The sequence below is a fragment of the Hoplias malabaricus genome, chromosome 12 (genome assembly GCF_029633855.1).
Source record: "Hoplias malabaricus isolate fHopMal1 chromosome 12, fHopMal1.hap1, whole genome shotgun sequence".
In the NCBI taxonomy this organism is placed as follows: domain Eukaryota; kingdom Metazoa; phylum Chordata; class Actinopteri; order Characiformes; family Erythrinidae; genus Hoplias; species Hoplias malabaricus.
Window position 1 is genome coordinate 28,264,211 of NC_089811.1, and position 17,025 is coordinate 28,281,235.

Consider the following 17,025-nt stretch of genomic DNA (forward strand, 5'->3'; position numbering starts at 1 on the left):
CTTTAATTATGACTTTACTTCATGTTATGCAATGAAAATATCATGATTTCATATTTAAGATAACAAATTTCAGAAATGACTGGCCCTAATGTGTTAAACATTTTGAAATTAATGTAGCCATATGACATGTTGATTGAGAAAGGTTAGATATTCCAGTGTCAAAACACTATTCCTGAGTTACACGTGTAGCACTAACTCAGTTGCTCTAGCCTCATGCTACTCCAGCTCTGTTGAGTGAATGGGCAGGTGTCATTCATTTCTTCAGCTTTGCCAGGCCCATCAGCAGCTGGTCCCTTCTCTCTCTTCTAGCAGAGAGATGTTCATGGTCATTGGGGATGAGCTCACAGATCTCCTATGGTGATAAAAATGAAATATGACAAAATGAAACTTTCCCAACCTATATGTCATTAGATAGAAAAACACTCACTTTTTATTTACTTTATTTAATGTATACAAACTCTTTTTCTATTAAATATAGCAGAATAATTATTATGATTATAATGGTCCATGTTTGCTAACTTTTCAATAGTTTCATGCAATTCTTTCATGCAAGATGTATGCTTCCTTAAATTTTCTGTAGCATTACAGAGAGTGGACAGCACATACTTTATTGATTTTATCTGCCGTTTCTTCATCAAACTCAGGAACAGGCCCAAAACTGGAGAGCACTCTTCTCATGCCCTCTCTGTATCGTTTCAGATAATCTTCTAGACCTGAAGAGACAGAAGACACAGCTTTGTGTTTTTTAAACATGGGAATCTAACACCCTGTGTTTAATGCCCGGTCTGTTATAGTGCATAGGCATGTCTGGGTATCATTATAAGGAGATGTAATAGCTTTCTGTTGTTGGACTGGACTATTAAATTGAACTTCCTAGCATATTAACCCAAGCAGGAATGATCAAAAGGCTTTGGCCTGTCAGTCACACTGGACTGATTTACTCTAGATGACTCAGCTGTTTTCAGAGTGAAGCGTCTAGTGCCTTGTTTTCTTCAGTCTCATTGTGCAGAGTCTTGAAGTGGTAGAATAACAAATAGGCATGAGTGCCCTTTATAGCTCCAGCAAAAGCAAAAACAACAGGCAAAGTTCTTGCCTTAAAGAGTACATAAATAAAGGTACAACACAAGTACACTATTTTACAGTATAGACATGGCCAAACCATGACTTCGCATCTATATTACTATTATTGTGATATTTGTCCTTACATGAACATTTTGTAATATGTTAACCACATGGGTTTGGGCAATTTGAATGAAAGGTTTGTTTATAGGTATCAAAATGAACCTTGTTTTCACATGACCTTACACACCAGGGCCATCCAGTAGATTTCACACTGACTCCCGATATTTATCATGAACATGTGGCCTCCTTAACACACACATACTTTGTTTCTTTGTCCTTCACACACGGATATTTATCAATAAACCCAGGGCATGCAAGGCACACAAAGCAAACAATCATGTGCTCTAAAACTCTGGTCTACACCTACCAGGGAATTCTTCCAAAATTATGTATCATATTGAATCTCACTATCTAAACTTTTTAGAAACTGAACACAATCTTCATTCTGCTCTGAACATTGAATGAAATAAATGATGGATTTTTTCATAACAATATAATTAAAAATGAATAAATTGTGACTGACCTTCTGGTGCATTGAGATGCATTGTTTCAATCGGGCCAATAAAAGCATAGCGCATGCCCAGACCCTCTGACATCACAAGATCGATGTCTTTCACTGAGATTACGCCATCCTGAAGAAACACATGGTAACACATAACATATAATCAAAGGTTATGCTGGGTAGACCTGTACAAATCATCGAAATTCATTCTAAAATTTCAATGCTGAATCGACTATTTTGAAGATCAATTACACTGCATTAATCAACCTTTAGTTAAATTCGGGAGTACACTGGGTGTGCCCCTCATTTACAATGTGGATGAGTACAGAGCAAATAGGGACAGATATTTAACAAATTAAAATGTGAGCCATAATAAAACAAAAACAAAATAATGAATTTTAATTATGAGAATTTAAAGAAAAATTAAATAAGTGAAGGGCAGCACGGTGATGCAGCAGGTAGTGTAGCTGTCACACAGCTCCAGGCATCTGAGGCTCTGTCCATAGGTGTCCATAAAGTGTCCATAGGTGTGAGTGAGTGTGTGTTGCCCTGTGAAGGACTGGCGCCCCCTCCCGTGTGTGTTGCTGTCTTGTTCCCCAGTGATTCCGGGTAGGCTCTGGACCCACCACAACCCAGAACTGGATAAGTAGTTACAGACAATGAATGAATGAATAATTTAGTAAAACATATTTTGTCTTAATGTGGCTTTTTAAAAAAAATGTTTTTTGCTATGGCTGTACAAAATATTGTACAAGCATTGTCTTTGCAATGTGCACATGCGCAATAGTCACATCGCAGGACGTGCACAAACACTTGCTTTTTGATTTTTAATAGTTTAATATAGGCATGTCATTGTTTCAAAATAGCAGTGTTGTTGTCACACAGCTCCAGTGCTCTGGGGTTGTGAATTCAAACACTGCTTAGGGTGACGGAGGTGTGTTCTCCGAGTGTTTTCATGGTCCAAAAACACAAGCTGGTACGAGGACTGGCTATTCAAATATGTCCATAGATTTAAGTGTCTGACAGTCTGTGAGTGTATAATGTCCAGTGACGGACTGGTGTGCCCCTGCCTTGTAATCAGAAATCCATAACCCCGAACAGCATAATGCAGTTACAGAAAATTAATGAATAAATAATAGCTTAATTGTAGTGGTATAAGTTGATAAAATTTCTTTTAGCACATTAATCACTACAATATTCTGTGATTAACCATGATTAATCACAATATAAAATGCTAGTATTTTCTTCTTTTATTTTTTTTTGGGTGGGAGATACAAATGGTATGCACAACAAACTGCATAAACTTTTTACTTAATATATCTCTATATAACATTTCAGAGTAGATGTTTTAATGATATTTGAATCAGAACTTTATAATAGATAAATGTGTGGATTAAGCAAGGCATGAGAAAAATAAATGTGCCAAATTTCTTGCAGCAGCTGTGTCTGTGAGGCCCCACCCATACTGATCTGGATAATTGTTTAAAAACTGGAGATTTTCAGTTTTTTAAAAAACATGCTCGTTCATACAAATACAAAAACAGTTCCATTATAACGTCAGTCCAGTAGTGGGCCATTCTACCTGCATGTTTAGGCCAGAGACATCAAAACACCAAAAAGCATAAGAGAAACAACAAGGTTTAATCACCAATGATTCCATACTGTCTATGAAGTGTGCTATGCAAGTCATTAAATTCATCTACAGTGAAAAAGTAATCTAGATCCTAATAGTGCATATATATTTCTAATACAACATTATTTATATTTATTTGTATGTGAGAATCTGAAATCTAGGGCTATCTGAACATTATAGCTTAATGACTTATGTAACTCACACTATAGGAAGTAAGGAAATTTGGATTGGTTCTAGTGAGTGAAAAAAAATAAAAATAAAATAATAATAAAAAATAAATAAATATATATATATATATATATATATATATATATATATATATATATATATATATATATATTAAAAAACACAGCCTTAAACTGTGTAGCAACAGAGCTCCTGTCTCAGACAAGTAGCAGTAAAGCTGATGAATAGGTCTGTTTATGTCTAACAGAGTGGACAGAGTTTTAAAAACTCCATCATTGCATGGGAGTATGTTCAACTTGTACCAAAACAACACACTATAACACACCACCATCACGCCAGTATCACTGTAGCACTGTGAACAATCCACTACCTAATCATACCTGTTGTGTGGTGGTCCTGAAGAATAGGGTCAAAGAGGACAACCACATATGCAGAGCAGTCAATGGACTAGAGACTGTAATGGCTGTTCAGTGTATTTATAAACCAATTATTTTATGTCGTTAACTCCATATTCTTTCATCCTTTAAAATAGTGGACACTGAAATATCAATAAAATCCAAAAACATCCACTGAGTTAAAGTACTGACCTGGTTTAGTCACTTCCAGTTTTTACTCATGATTACATCTGAAAAGAGTTTATTGCCCTTTTCTCTGTCTGGCACATTCATGTTGGTTTTCTAGGCTGTGTGGAAAACAGTGACAGTCTTACACTCTTATCCCAGGAGAAGAGCACTAGAACTGCTCCCACTGTATTGGATTTCCTTCATGATTTAATACTGTGCCCTGGGAACAATGGGACAGTATGGGGGGGGATTGGGGTGGTAGTGCCAGGCTTTGAGCCCACTCCACACTCACATTACCTTAGACTACAGCTACCTACTGCCTGACCAGCCTGAAATCAAAGCTTGGACATAGACCTGGTAGAAGGGGGAGAAACAGGGAGGGGGACAGGGTGGTCTTTGTTCGTTTCCTGTGGGCAACAAGGAGGCCGTTATCTGGTTGTGGCAAGGCAGCCCAGTGGCTGCGGAGCTTTTTAAAAGAGCCCTTTCCTCTGCCGTAATCACCGGAGGCAAGCAGCAGCTTTCTCAGCTGCTCCACTTTCCAGCACTGGCTCTCTCTTAATGGCCCTACCTGAACTCTGAGTGTGTATTTCAAAATAAATTGATAGAAAAAAAAATGTAGTTGCATAACCCCTTATTGCTTTACTAGATGGCGTCACAGATGCAAAACTCTTACAGCAATTGTAAACTAATCTTAACTTGCACACCATAATTTAATAACAGCTATAATTTAATAAACATTGTTTTGTTTTAATGGTAAATACATTAACAATCAAACAATTCATATGTATTAGCAGATTAATTTCATTTGTATTTTCATGTGCAGCAGTACTTAGGTGATTTACCATTAAGATTTGGTTGAACAGTTTAGATTATTCTGGAAAAATATTTACTTTCATAATTTTTGGGGACTTGATGAAAAAAGCTGAAATATTGCCTTAATCAAGTACTTGGTCACAGAAGGACAAAGGCAAAGTGGCAAAAAGGGTGTAATACATAACATTAGAAACTGGCCAGTGATATGCGGATAAACAACTCTACAAAATAAAAAGCAGCAGAACTGGCTACAGTACAATAGCATTGGTTAAGTGAAAAATGCCATGACTTCGCATTTCACCACAGAGACTTCAGAGGTTTTCCTGGGCTGTGGGTGTGTCCACTACAAGCGATCTTTAAAAGAGTCTGTGGAATCTTCTTCCTCACCACCAGGTTGAACCACATTCCTAACATAAACATATATCCAATTATGCTCAAGGGAGTGCATGATCGCAACTTTTCTGTCTCTCAAATTTAATACCAAGTTATTCCTAAATAGCAAAGTGAGTGGTTTCAGATAAAAATACCTGGCTGACAAGAAAGGTGTCAGTCACTATTTGTAATATAGTTATCCGTTTTCTATGATTGCATGCTATATAAAGTCAACTCTTTAGAAATTTAATGGAGAAGTTCATAAGAAATGTGTAAATAATGTTTGTTATAGTACTAGCAAAAAACTTCTCTACTGCTGTGTCCACAGACAGAGATGCTGAGGGAAGACACTGAGAAACATCACCAATTTAGCTCTTTCAAGAAGAGGTCAGCATTTAATCACTTGGCCACCAAAATAATTTAATTTAATTAATTTATTTATTTTTAACGTAGGTAATTTATTCCATTACAAATACATTACTTTTTTCAGGTCATTATTTAAACAGGCAAAAAAAGCAATAAAGTAATTAATATTCTCTTGCAAACCTGCACCTTGCTGACTAAACAAATTAACTGATATGAAATCCACAAGGTTTTTATGAACATAATAACCATGAAATATGTGCACTTACCGTGATCAACATAATTTGTCATTGCTATGGTTGCATGTACAAGCAGTATGGGGATGAGCTGTGCAACAGTAAGTTTCAGCTTGAAGTACAGCTTTAACTTATAACTTAAAGCCCCCAACATTACACTTTGGAGTACTTCCTTCTCTGAATTGATGGAGCACTACCAGAAAAAAATTTCATGGGTGGAGGAAATAAAAAATTAAATAAATAAATATATTTTTTTAGAGTAAGTATTGCAACTACTGTGTCATTTAATCATAATTTTCTTTAACCAAAAGGTCAGTTAATTACAACTATTTTGATCTAAACATTATGCATGAAAATATTTTTTCTACATTCAGAAATCCTGAGGAAACATTTCAGATGATTTTTTGGCTGATATTGGATAGTACTGAGCTTTCAAAGTGGCCCACCAGTCAATAGCATAATATTCAAAATGAAAAAAAAAGAAAAAGAAAAATAATGAACACTGGTTATTTTGTAGCATGCATTGCTTTTGTTTAACATATCTTTCTTTACACACATACATCAGTAGGACACATTACTAACGACGACAAAAAAAAAAAAAAATAATAAAAATTTTAAAAAATAATAAAAAATAAATAAATAGATAAATAAATAAAAACTACCTGACTTCAGTAATGCTGTCATGGCTTAATACATTCAGATTTTCACAGCAGTGTCCTGGCGTCCTGTGTAAAGCCTTCCTAGAAGTGTAGAAGCTATTATGCAAAAAAGGATAAGAAGCTCTCTAGACCTATTTGATGGAAGAAGATATAAAAGTATGATGCAGGATCAATTATTTAAGGAATGTAATTAAGAACTTTTTTTTTATTATTTTACTATTCACTGCTACCTATTATTATTATTCACTATTATTAAGTCTATACTATTATAAAGTCTGTGAATGAGGAATATGGAGGACAAAAAAAAACAAATGACATAAGTATAAATAAATAAATGAAACAAATGTGTGTGGAGGAGCAAATGAATGAGTAAATAAATGTGTTACAAACCAGTTCCATAAGGTGAATCACATACAAAAATACTTTTTGTATCAACCATAGTCTCATTATCTACAAAAATAGGGCAGTATGCACTATACCAACAGGTACAAAATGTCCTCTGTGGACACCACCAAAAAAAATCTTGGCAAATAGAACAAGGAAACTGTGAAAAGACACTGTTGTATCCACTATCTCTTGGTGTAAAATGACACACTTCTGTACCTTGTAACAAAAAGTGGAAAGAACTCACTCAGCTTTACTTGCTGCCTCTTTTAATTTTCTTTTTTAGTTTTTCCCTGGTGTGTTTAGAAACCCATGACATGATCTTTAATGCATAACTAAGCTCCTCATTAGTGACATGGGCAGCAGAACAGCAGAAAGGTTCTTGGTCCACTAAGGGATTTGGAAATGGTAAGTGAATTGTTAAATAACATGACAGAAACTTCATTTTTTATTATATGTTTAAATTGAGTTAATTATATTATTCTTAGTTAAAATAAGTATGAAACCAGTGTTTGTTAGTGTAATATTCCAAAGGCGTAGGGATAGATGTTGTAACCAGATATATTTGTAATGTTTAATATTAGTGTAGAAGTAATGTTCATAAAAACTCTGATCAGACCCACCTTTACCAGTCTCCAGCACTCAGCAATGATGGCATACTGGACTCGATTTAGCGCAAACCCATCAATCTCTTTCTTTATGCGCACAGGTGCCTGCCCCACCTCAGTCATCAGCTCATATGCCATGTCCATAACCACAGGATGAGTCTCTGGATGAGGAACCAGCTCAACCAAACGCACATAGTAGGGTGGGTTTACCTGTGAATAAGGATGCACAGGAAATTTTATCCATGATTTCACTCAATGAAGCATTTCATACAGTCTCATCTGTACCTGTTGTGCTATATATAAGATGTGCATGTCTCATCCCTACTGCAGTTTGAAGGTCTTGCTGGTCCCCAGTATTTGATATTAGGGATTAAACATTTACCCAGTGCACAGGTAACAGTGAACCATTCACTATGAGCAGCTCTAAAGACCAGTGGAGTGGGCAGAGAAACCTCACTGCACATGTGACAGGACAATAATTTCATCTCTTAGGGAAGAATACTTAGGGAAGAGTCAAAATCCAGCCCTCAACTTCCTGCCAACTTTGTGAGTCATCTGGATAAATGCTTCAATGATAGTAATAAGAAAATCTAAATTTGTACTTTTCTTTGTTTTAAAATTTTCAAAATTCTTAAATGTTACGTTTTATGACTTTAATCAGTATAATATATCAGTGCTTGCATTTTTAAAAAAAATCATCCAGTGCAAGTTGGTAACTACTAATATCAGTCTTGGCATTAGTTTTACCTAAACTTCACAGTGTAATACATCCAAATTATAAAATAGGACCCTGAAAAAGTATATTAAAAAACAGAAATTTAAACTGATTTAAATAGCTTTAAGACATACCTGGATAATATCTGTGTGTATGTTTTTAATCACACAATTAATTTTTTACATTTTCAGCATCAAATGCACATTCTTTAAAAAAATTAAATGAAATTACTAGTTGAAAATAACTCTTTGCTATTTGTAAAAAAAAAAAAAAAAAAAAAAAAACCCTGAGCCTCAAAAGGCTTTTGTTTAATATATAAACCCTGTTTTGGTAAAAGTTGGGATTATTATTTTTTTATCTGGAAAAAAAAAAAAAAAAAAAATAAATAAAAGGCTGAAGTCTGTGATTTGCAACTTATTTTGAACATTTAAAACACTGATAAATAAAAAAGATAAAATAAATAAATAAAAAGAATATTTTTATTATTTTCTTTTTTAACCAGGATTGGCATTTTTTCTTAGTAATTTTATCAATGATTTAAAATGTTATAGATGTTTTATTAACACTATATACACACATAATGTGTGTTATATATAACTTGATACCTTAAACCGAGGCATGTTACCACTGTGTTACTACTTGGGCCATTTTAGGTTGCATTTCTTCATGATAATGATAGTGATAATGTAGTGAAATATTTGAAAACAACATTTTTTACTTTTTGCCCAATATGTTTGAGTGTGTTATGGGCATCAAATGGAAAAAACAAATGTATATTTACAAAATATTAAGCAAATTAATACTGAATATTGATCAAAAATGTTTTCCTTGTATGTTGCCAGTTAAATAACTGTATAAGATAATTAACAACTCACTGATTCTTAGGTTTTCTTCCATTTTATAAAAATATCCCAACTTTTCCAGAGCCAGGGTATGTATTCTGGATAAGTCACACAATTGTAACTGAAGAAAATTAAATAAAGATAATTAGTGTTAGAGCATAAGGGTCACTGACCGGATGGGATATAATACAGCGAGTGCGGTTTTGAACCAGAGAGAAGACACTGCTTGGCATCAGACAGGATGTGGAGCTACTGAGGACCACGTCTTCATCCACATGACTTTCTATGGCCTGGAAAACTTTCTTCTTAGCCTCCAGTTCCTCAAAAACACACTCCTGTCAACCAAAATATCATACTTTTGCCTCTGTAGCTAATCTTATATTTAAACATAAATAAATAAATCCAAATACAGAGTTACTCTCATTTATATTTTATAAAGAAAATGAAACATCCATGAAGTAATCTGTGCTGCATTTACAGAGAGAAACCATGATTAGCAAATGACCACCCCCCCGCCTCGAGACAGGTTCCATAATGTCAAGAAGTAATAAGGCTGGAGTGAAGCCCCAAATAGCAACATGGAACAGTTTAAAGATCTGACAATTAAAATAATCAATGCCTACAAGGCAGGGTACGTTTAAAAAAATACATCCACACATTTTCAGCTTGTGTTTTCTACAGTGTGAAAGGAAAATGCTAATTTTAATGTTTTTAGAAAAAAATATGCCCATGTTGAATTGCGGAACATTCTAATAAAAGTTGGGGGAGGAAAGACTTGTAAAGGTGTATAATACTTTAAAAAGTAATTAAAGTTAAATTTTTATTGTGACATGACTGGATTTTAAAAAAAGCATCTACGTGAGTTTTTCAAAAGTACAGATTACACATTTCTCAAAAAAACGCTCTGGGGATTTCATCACCTACATCATATATCATTAAAATATTCCAAATATCCACAGAAATCTTTAAATTCAAGAGACAAGATTCAAAACCAGTATTGCTGGCTGAGATCTTAGGGCAATTAAATACAGACACATTTCTGTAAAGGAAATCACTGCATTGGCTGAGAAACATATTCCAAAACCATTGTCTGTGAAAAATGTTCTTTGCTCATCCACAAACACAAGTTAAAACTCACCAATACACAAAAGCAACCTAGTCTAATTAAGATCCAGAAAAGCCACCTCCTTCTCTGAGCCTGAGCTCATTAAATTTGGACTGAAGGAAAGTAGAAAAGTGTGCTGTGAGCCAACAAATACAATTTTTAAATTATTTTTGAAAGCCATAGATGCCATATCCTCTGGGTTAAAGAGCAGAGTCACCGTCCAGCTTGTTGTGATATATTGTGTTTGCAACAACATGCTGCCATCCAGAATATTATGTGACAGGACAATAATTTCATCTCTTAGGGAAGAATACTTAGGGAAGAGTCAAAATCCAGCCCTCAACTTCCTGCCAACTTTGTGAGTCATCTGGATAAATGCTTCAATGATAGTAATAAGAAAATCTAAATTTGTACTTTTCTTTGTTTTAAAATTTTCAAAATTCTTAAATGTTACGTTTTATGACTTTAATCAGTATAATATATCAGTGCTTGCATTTTTAAAAAAAATCATCCAGTGCAAGTTGGTAACTACTAATATCAGTCTTGGCATTAGTTTTACCTAAACTTCACAGTGTAATACATCCAAATTATAAAATAGGACCCTGAAAAAGTATATTAAAAAACAGAAATTTAAACTGATTTAAATAGCTTTAAGACATACCTGGATAATATCTGTGTGTATGTTTTTAATCACACAATTAATTTTTTACATTTTCAGCATCAAATGCACATTCTTTAAAAAAATTAAATGAAATTACTAGTTGAAAATAACTCTTTGCTATTTGTAAAATTTTAAAAAAAGCATCTACGTGAGTTTTTCAAAAGTACAGATTACACATTTCTCAAAAAAACGCTCTGGGGATTTCATCACCTACATCATATATCATTAAAATATTCCAAATATCCACAGAAATCTTTAAATTCAAGAGACAAGATTCAAAACCAGTATTGCTGGCTGAGATCTTAGGGCAATTAAATACAGACACATTTCTGTAAAGGAAATCACTGCATTGGCTGAGAAACATATTCCAAAACCATTGTCTGTGAAAAATGTTCTTTGCTCATCCACAAACACAAGTTAAAACTCACCAATACACAAAAGCAACCTAGTCTAATTAAGATCCAGAAAAGCCACCTCCTTCTCTGAGCCTGAGCTCATTAAATTTGGACTGAAGGAAAGTAGAAAAGTGTGCTGTGAGCCAACAAATACAATTTTTAAATTATTTTTGAAAGCCATAGATGCCATATCCTCTGGGTTAAAGAGCAGAGTCACCGTCCAGCTTGTTGTGATATATTGTGTTTGCAACAACATGCTGCCATCCAGAATATTAGCAAAAAAATGGGAAAATATTTGTCTTTCAAAACTACAGCATCTAATCTCAAACATTTATGGACTGCTGCTGGCATGCTGTTTGAAGAAATTTTGCCCATTAAAACAATGATATAGCAAATGTTATGGGATAGCAGGACCTCCTTTAGCCTGGCAAAGTGTACAAACTCGATGTGGATAGCCACCCACAGTTTTGTTCTGGACAACTTGGGTCTGACTGCACAGTGAAATATCCTGCTGCAGGATCCTAACATTGTAGGGGTACATGAAGTGTGGCAAATGGTCACTATGTTGTGAAACATAGCAGGCACTTATGAATTGTGTGGTTGGGTGGACCAGTCGACCATGCCATGGAAACATCCCACACCAGTATGGAACCACAATCAGCCTGCAGTAACTTGCTGACAGCTGGGCTCCTTGTCTTTGTGGAATCTGCACCACACACCTTCAACCTGTAACAAATGGTCCTGTGACTCATATGAGCATCTGAGCCCACCACATGTTGCCAGTCCTCTAGGGTCTAGTTAGCAAACTTTAGAGCCCAGGGAAGGTGCTGTATGTGGTATTGTGGTGTTTACAGAACATTCTGGAGTGTCTTTTGATCCCATATCCCATGGACACTGAACAACAATGCATTGACCTAAAGTATACGTATGTGGGGCCTCCTGCATTGAATATGAATGTGATTTTTGCAATTGGAAGTTTCTAGCCAGACACCACTGCTCATGATTATTAAGCTCTGTTGGGCTGCCAAAGCACTGTCGGTAATGGTGCCATCTATAATGTATTTCTTGTACATATGTGATACTGTGAATCAAAGAATGTTAAATACCTGCAGATCTCCAGAAACAGAATGTCCTTCTTGATCCTCAATCATGCCTTATTTGACCTCTGATAATACATGTTGCCTTGATATAAGCATACTGGCCATTTACTGGCATTTCCAAGCCATCCCCTTTGGTAAAGCCATTTAACACCAAAATCAATTTACATATTGCTATCCTATGACTTCTAGCATGTCAGTGTACACACACACACACACACCATGACATTAAATCAAACTATTTGTTTCTAATACACTGTCCATTTTTTTAACAGGGGGTTGAGTGCAAGATGTAGGAACCTATAGACAAAAATAAATTAAATAAATTATATTTAAAAAAATTCTTCTTCTAGACTGGCCCAGTAGGCAAAAATGCTCTAAAACAAAATATTTCCCTGTGAACAGTACTTGACTCATTCTAGTCATCCAAACCTCAGCCCCTAATGTCTGTCTGGAGAACATGTCTACAGCAACAAGGCCATCTAGACATTACACCAACTGGCAGCAAAACTGGTTTCTTGACCCATCCTCATATATTAGGATAACCGTAAAGTATATTCTCAACTTCTTCTATTTACATTGTTTCTTTTCTCCTTCAGTAATATAAAATAGACTTCCTTCCTCCTCCTCGTTAGTAAACTGAGCACTCTTCAAAGAATGTGGATGGGCAGCAATTCCTGAAAGAACTGACCCAAAGAGACAAGATCTACGTTAATTATACAAATGTGCACATTTTCAACTCTAGAGTTACATAAGGTTAAAACACCATGGTATGTTCACAAATGTCCAAAGCAATTTTAGTTATGGGGCATGTGCTATGATCCCTTTACAGGGAATATTCAGTAGCTCTACGATTATAGACAGTAGTTTGTCTGTTAGTCTTTTCACCCAGTTTGTTAATGGTCGGGACTCCTAGGGGGACAGCAAGAAACAGGTATTATTTATGCCCTGCCCACAGAATACCTTTGCTAGAATATTCTCAGTCCAGCAATGACACTGGGGTGTTTAAAAGCTATGGTAGCACTGCTGTGTCTGATCCACTTTTAACAGTGCACCACACAATAACATGACACCAGCATGTCAGTGTTACTGCAGTCCTGAGAATGACACACCACCTAAATAATACCTGTTCTCTGGTGTTCATGACCACTAATAAACAGTGTGAAAGGGGCCTAACAAATTATGGAGAGCAGTGTAGTATGGGTATGGGTGTAGAAACAAGGAGGTCATTTTAATGTCATGGATAATCTGAGTATGTGTGTGTGCCTGGTAAATAAATGACCTTAGATATTGATACTGAGTATTAAAAAAACATAGGCTAGATATGCTACTGCATACTTTGTTTGAGATTTTGGGTTTATAAAGCTGCCAGAGGATTTTGATTAGTCATATTAATAGAACTTTTAACAATAAAAAAAACTTTGAAATAACAGTTTTCTTAAGAACTTTAGTTCAAAAGAAATTAGTTCTTTTCAACAGATGTAGTGCAGTGCAATATGGTGAAAACTAGCGTTTTGTGAAATTGTCTCCAAGTACTGCGATGTTGTATTTTGTGATATGGATTATGCCAGAGAGAAAATATACTTCAAGCAGAAACACACCAAAGAAATACATAAATGTACATAATACTGAATTTACTAATTACAAAGTGGAAACTGCAAAATTACTAGGCAAGAAGAAGTGTATGTAAACCACTGGTTTGAGTACACAAGCTGTTTTTTGAGCTAAAACTATACCTGAACAAAAAATGCACCCTCTAGTGCCTGAGAGAGGTCATCATGACTGCTCAGCAGACTCAACTGTTCTGAAGCACTGAGCTCTCCTCTGAGCATTTGGGCTTTCTGGAGCTCCTCAACTTGTTTCCTGCTCAAACACAAACACTTGGTTTAAGTTTCTGAATCCAGATACAAACAACATTAACACATTTACTTAATTCATTTTTAAAAACCTTTGAGATTATTAGCCTATTTATCTATGAATATAACGAATATTTATACATAACATCACTTCTGGAACAAAGCCTTGTATCTCGAAAAACGTAACAGGAATACGCAAAAACATTCTTTATTCCTAATGCAAGTTAATGTACAAATAATATTTTTTTTATTAAGTAATTTTGGACCATTGCCATCTATCCATTTATGACTAAAGTAACACACAATATCAGTGACAACTGGCAATTTTAAAGACAAATTCCCATTTAAAAAAATCATAAATATGAAGATGAAAATGAAGCCGTATCACAAGGTAAACAAGCAGTCAAAGCCATGACTGAGCATATCCACTTTAAAATTATAGCAAATATTTGCAGTCTGGCAAATTCAAACAGCCAATGCCATATCATAAAACTAAGAAACCAATGCTGTCAACTTGTGCAGCAGAGCATTTCAATCTGCAGGCAAGCAGCGGAGAGGAGCATAATTGCATATGCATGTACTGAATGAAAGCAAATAGCTATCATTTTTTAAAGAGTCATTTTTCTTGGAAATAAATTCTCAATATTTAATTTTGATTAACAGAACAGTTTCAGTGATTTAAAGATAATAGTGAATGGACTTTGAATATTGAAAATTAAGTCAATGAAAAGAATGATTAAGATATGAAGCTTTGTTCTGACAACAATTAAATGCAATTCAACTTTTCCCTATTGCTATAAAAGTACTGTAACTTTGGACCATTGAAATTTAAGTTTGCAGTCTTTTTGGTATATACGAACACAATATGTGTCATTCAAGTGAAAAAAGACCTCCATCGCCCTCTATTGACAGAAAAATGAAGTTCAATCCACAGAACTGTGTTCACTGAGCTACTCAAAATAAGTTTAACGTTCAAGGGTGTGAATGCCCACCTCCAAAAGGTACACAATGCAGTGCTGAGTCCAGAGTAGAAACAACAGACGCTGCCTATTACAGGTGAGTGAAGCTGTAATTTTGAGGTAAAAATACCACTTAAATGTTGGTGTAGATGTTCAAGCCTCTTTCCACTAGTGAAGCATGATGATGTCGGAATTATATCAGTGTCAGCAGACAACTGTTATCTTAATAATTATTGGCATTTGGGCGATGATAGTCCCACATCCAACAATGTGAAGAAGCAGAAAGGCAGTGCTAATTATTTCTCTATTACTGAAAAAAAAGTTGAAAGTATGTTCTTCAATGCTTTTTGATACAAAGCATTTCAAAGTCTTATTTAAAAACGAAAAAGAAAATGTGAGCCTACATTTGTGACTCTAGAGTATCCTAGCCCCAAAATAAGTAAAATATTAATTTGAATCCATATACAACAAAATATATATACACAATATATATATATATATATATATATATATATATATATATATATATATATATATATATACACACAACAATTTAATATATATATATATATCCATTCATTCATTCATTCATTATCTGTAACCACTTATCCAATTCAGGGTGGCGGTGGGTCCAGAGCCTACCTGGAATCATTGGGCGCAAGGCAGGAATACAGTCCTTCACAGGGCAACACAGACACACACATTCACACTTTTGAGTCGCCAATCCACCTACCAACGTGTGTTTTTTTTTTTTTTTTCTTTTTTGAACTGTAGGAGGAAACCGGAGCACCCGGAGGAAACCCACTCGGACACGGGGAGAACACACCAACTCCTCACAGACAGTCACCCGGAGCGGAAATCAAACCCACAACCTCCAGGCCCCTGGAGCTGTGTGACTGCGACACTACCTGCTGCGCCACTGTGCTGCCCTATATATATATATATATATATATATATATATATATATATATATATATATATATATATATATATATAAATTTTTGTATTACGCAATTACAAAGCACAGACCTGATTTCTGTGATGGCTCTTGATGCTTGTCCTGGCTGGTTGTCATAGATTTTAACCTTGTACCCTCTGCTCAGGAAGACCATGGCCCATGAACGTCCAATCAGGCCACTGAAAGAGAAACAGTGTATTTCATGTAATAGGACACTGATTAATTTTGCAGAACACGTAAGAACCATTATGAATATATACCCTACAGTATTTGTTTTGAGCTGTGTTTAAAGCTAACAATTTCTAAAAACTGTCAAAAACTCATCAGGTAAAACTCACTTTTGCGCTCAGAGGAGAGTCACAAACAAGTTAAATTTCTAATGCACTCATAAAAAGCTGAACTATTAAACATAAAAATACTGGTTACAGTTCTGAAATGCTGCCTTGTGTTATGTGCATATAGTAAGCTCTCTATATCAAAGGTCAGGAGGCAGACAGAACAGTGTAAAAGCAGAAACTCAACATTTGCGCTTCCTCCACCGTTAGCTTAATCTTAATTTAATAATAAACCAGATGAGTTAAATGTTAGTTAATATAAATGTCTCGACCAGCCTCACCTTCCCACAATTGTTATTAGTTTCTCTTTAGATGAAGCCATTGTGAACGATTCCTACCAAGAACTAACAAATTATTCTCAATTCATTCCAAGCCCCTGTACACTTTCCACACGAAGTGCTGAACTGTGGGAGTCATGTGGATCACAGGAGGTGGGACTCTACGGTAGCTCACACATGCCAAACTAGTTTAGCTCAGGAGTCCAAGAAAATACGACAGCGTTGTAAATGTTGTTAATGTCGTAAATGTTGTTTAAAATGTTTCTGCAGAAAAGATGGTTTAAAAATATTTGTTTTAACACTGGCCGCAATTTTGAACTGAATTGTGAAGCGTTACACTCTGTATCCTAGCAACGGTGGTGATGGCGACGCAATGTAATTGG

At 35.2% G+C, this 17,025-nt stretch overlaps 2 protein-coding genes across 2 annotated transcripts in view; one reads left to right on the forward strand and one right to left on the reverse strand.

Moving 5' to 3' along the window:
* On the reverse strand, window positions 1-16,784 carry cryl1 (crystallin, lambda 1). The gene is made up of 8 exons (XM_066686446.1): window positions 16,646-16,784; window positions 16,101-16,208; window positions 13,993-14,119; window positions 9,172-9,333; window positions 7,457-7,651; window positions 1,646-1,754; window positions 607-713; window positions 1-352 (listed from the first exon to the last, which is right to left on the reverse strand). Exons 1-8 carry the CDS (start codon window positions 16,684-16,686, stop codon window positions 254-256), a joined length of 948 nt encoding a protein of 315 aa, XP_066542543.1. The 5' UTR covers window positions 16,687-16,784; the 3' UTR covers window positions 1-253.
* Window positions 16,764-17,025, forward strand: part of ift88 (intraflagellar transport 88 homolog) — a 17,758-nt gene continuing 17,496 nt past the window's right edge. The window contains exon 1 of the mRNA XM_066686443.1: window positions 16,764-16,795. The gene's annotated coding sequence lies outside the window, so the exon portion shown is untranslated. The remainder of the gene's footprint in view (window positions 16,796-17,025) is intronic.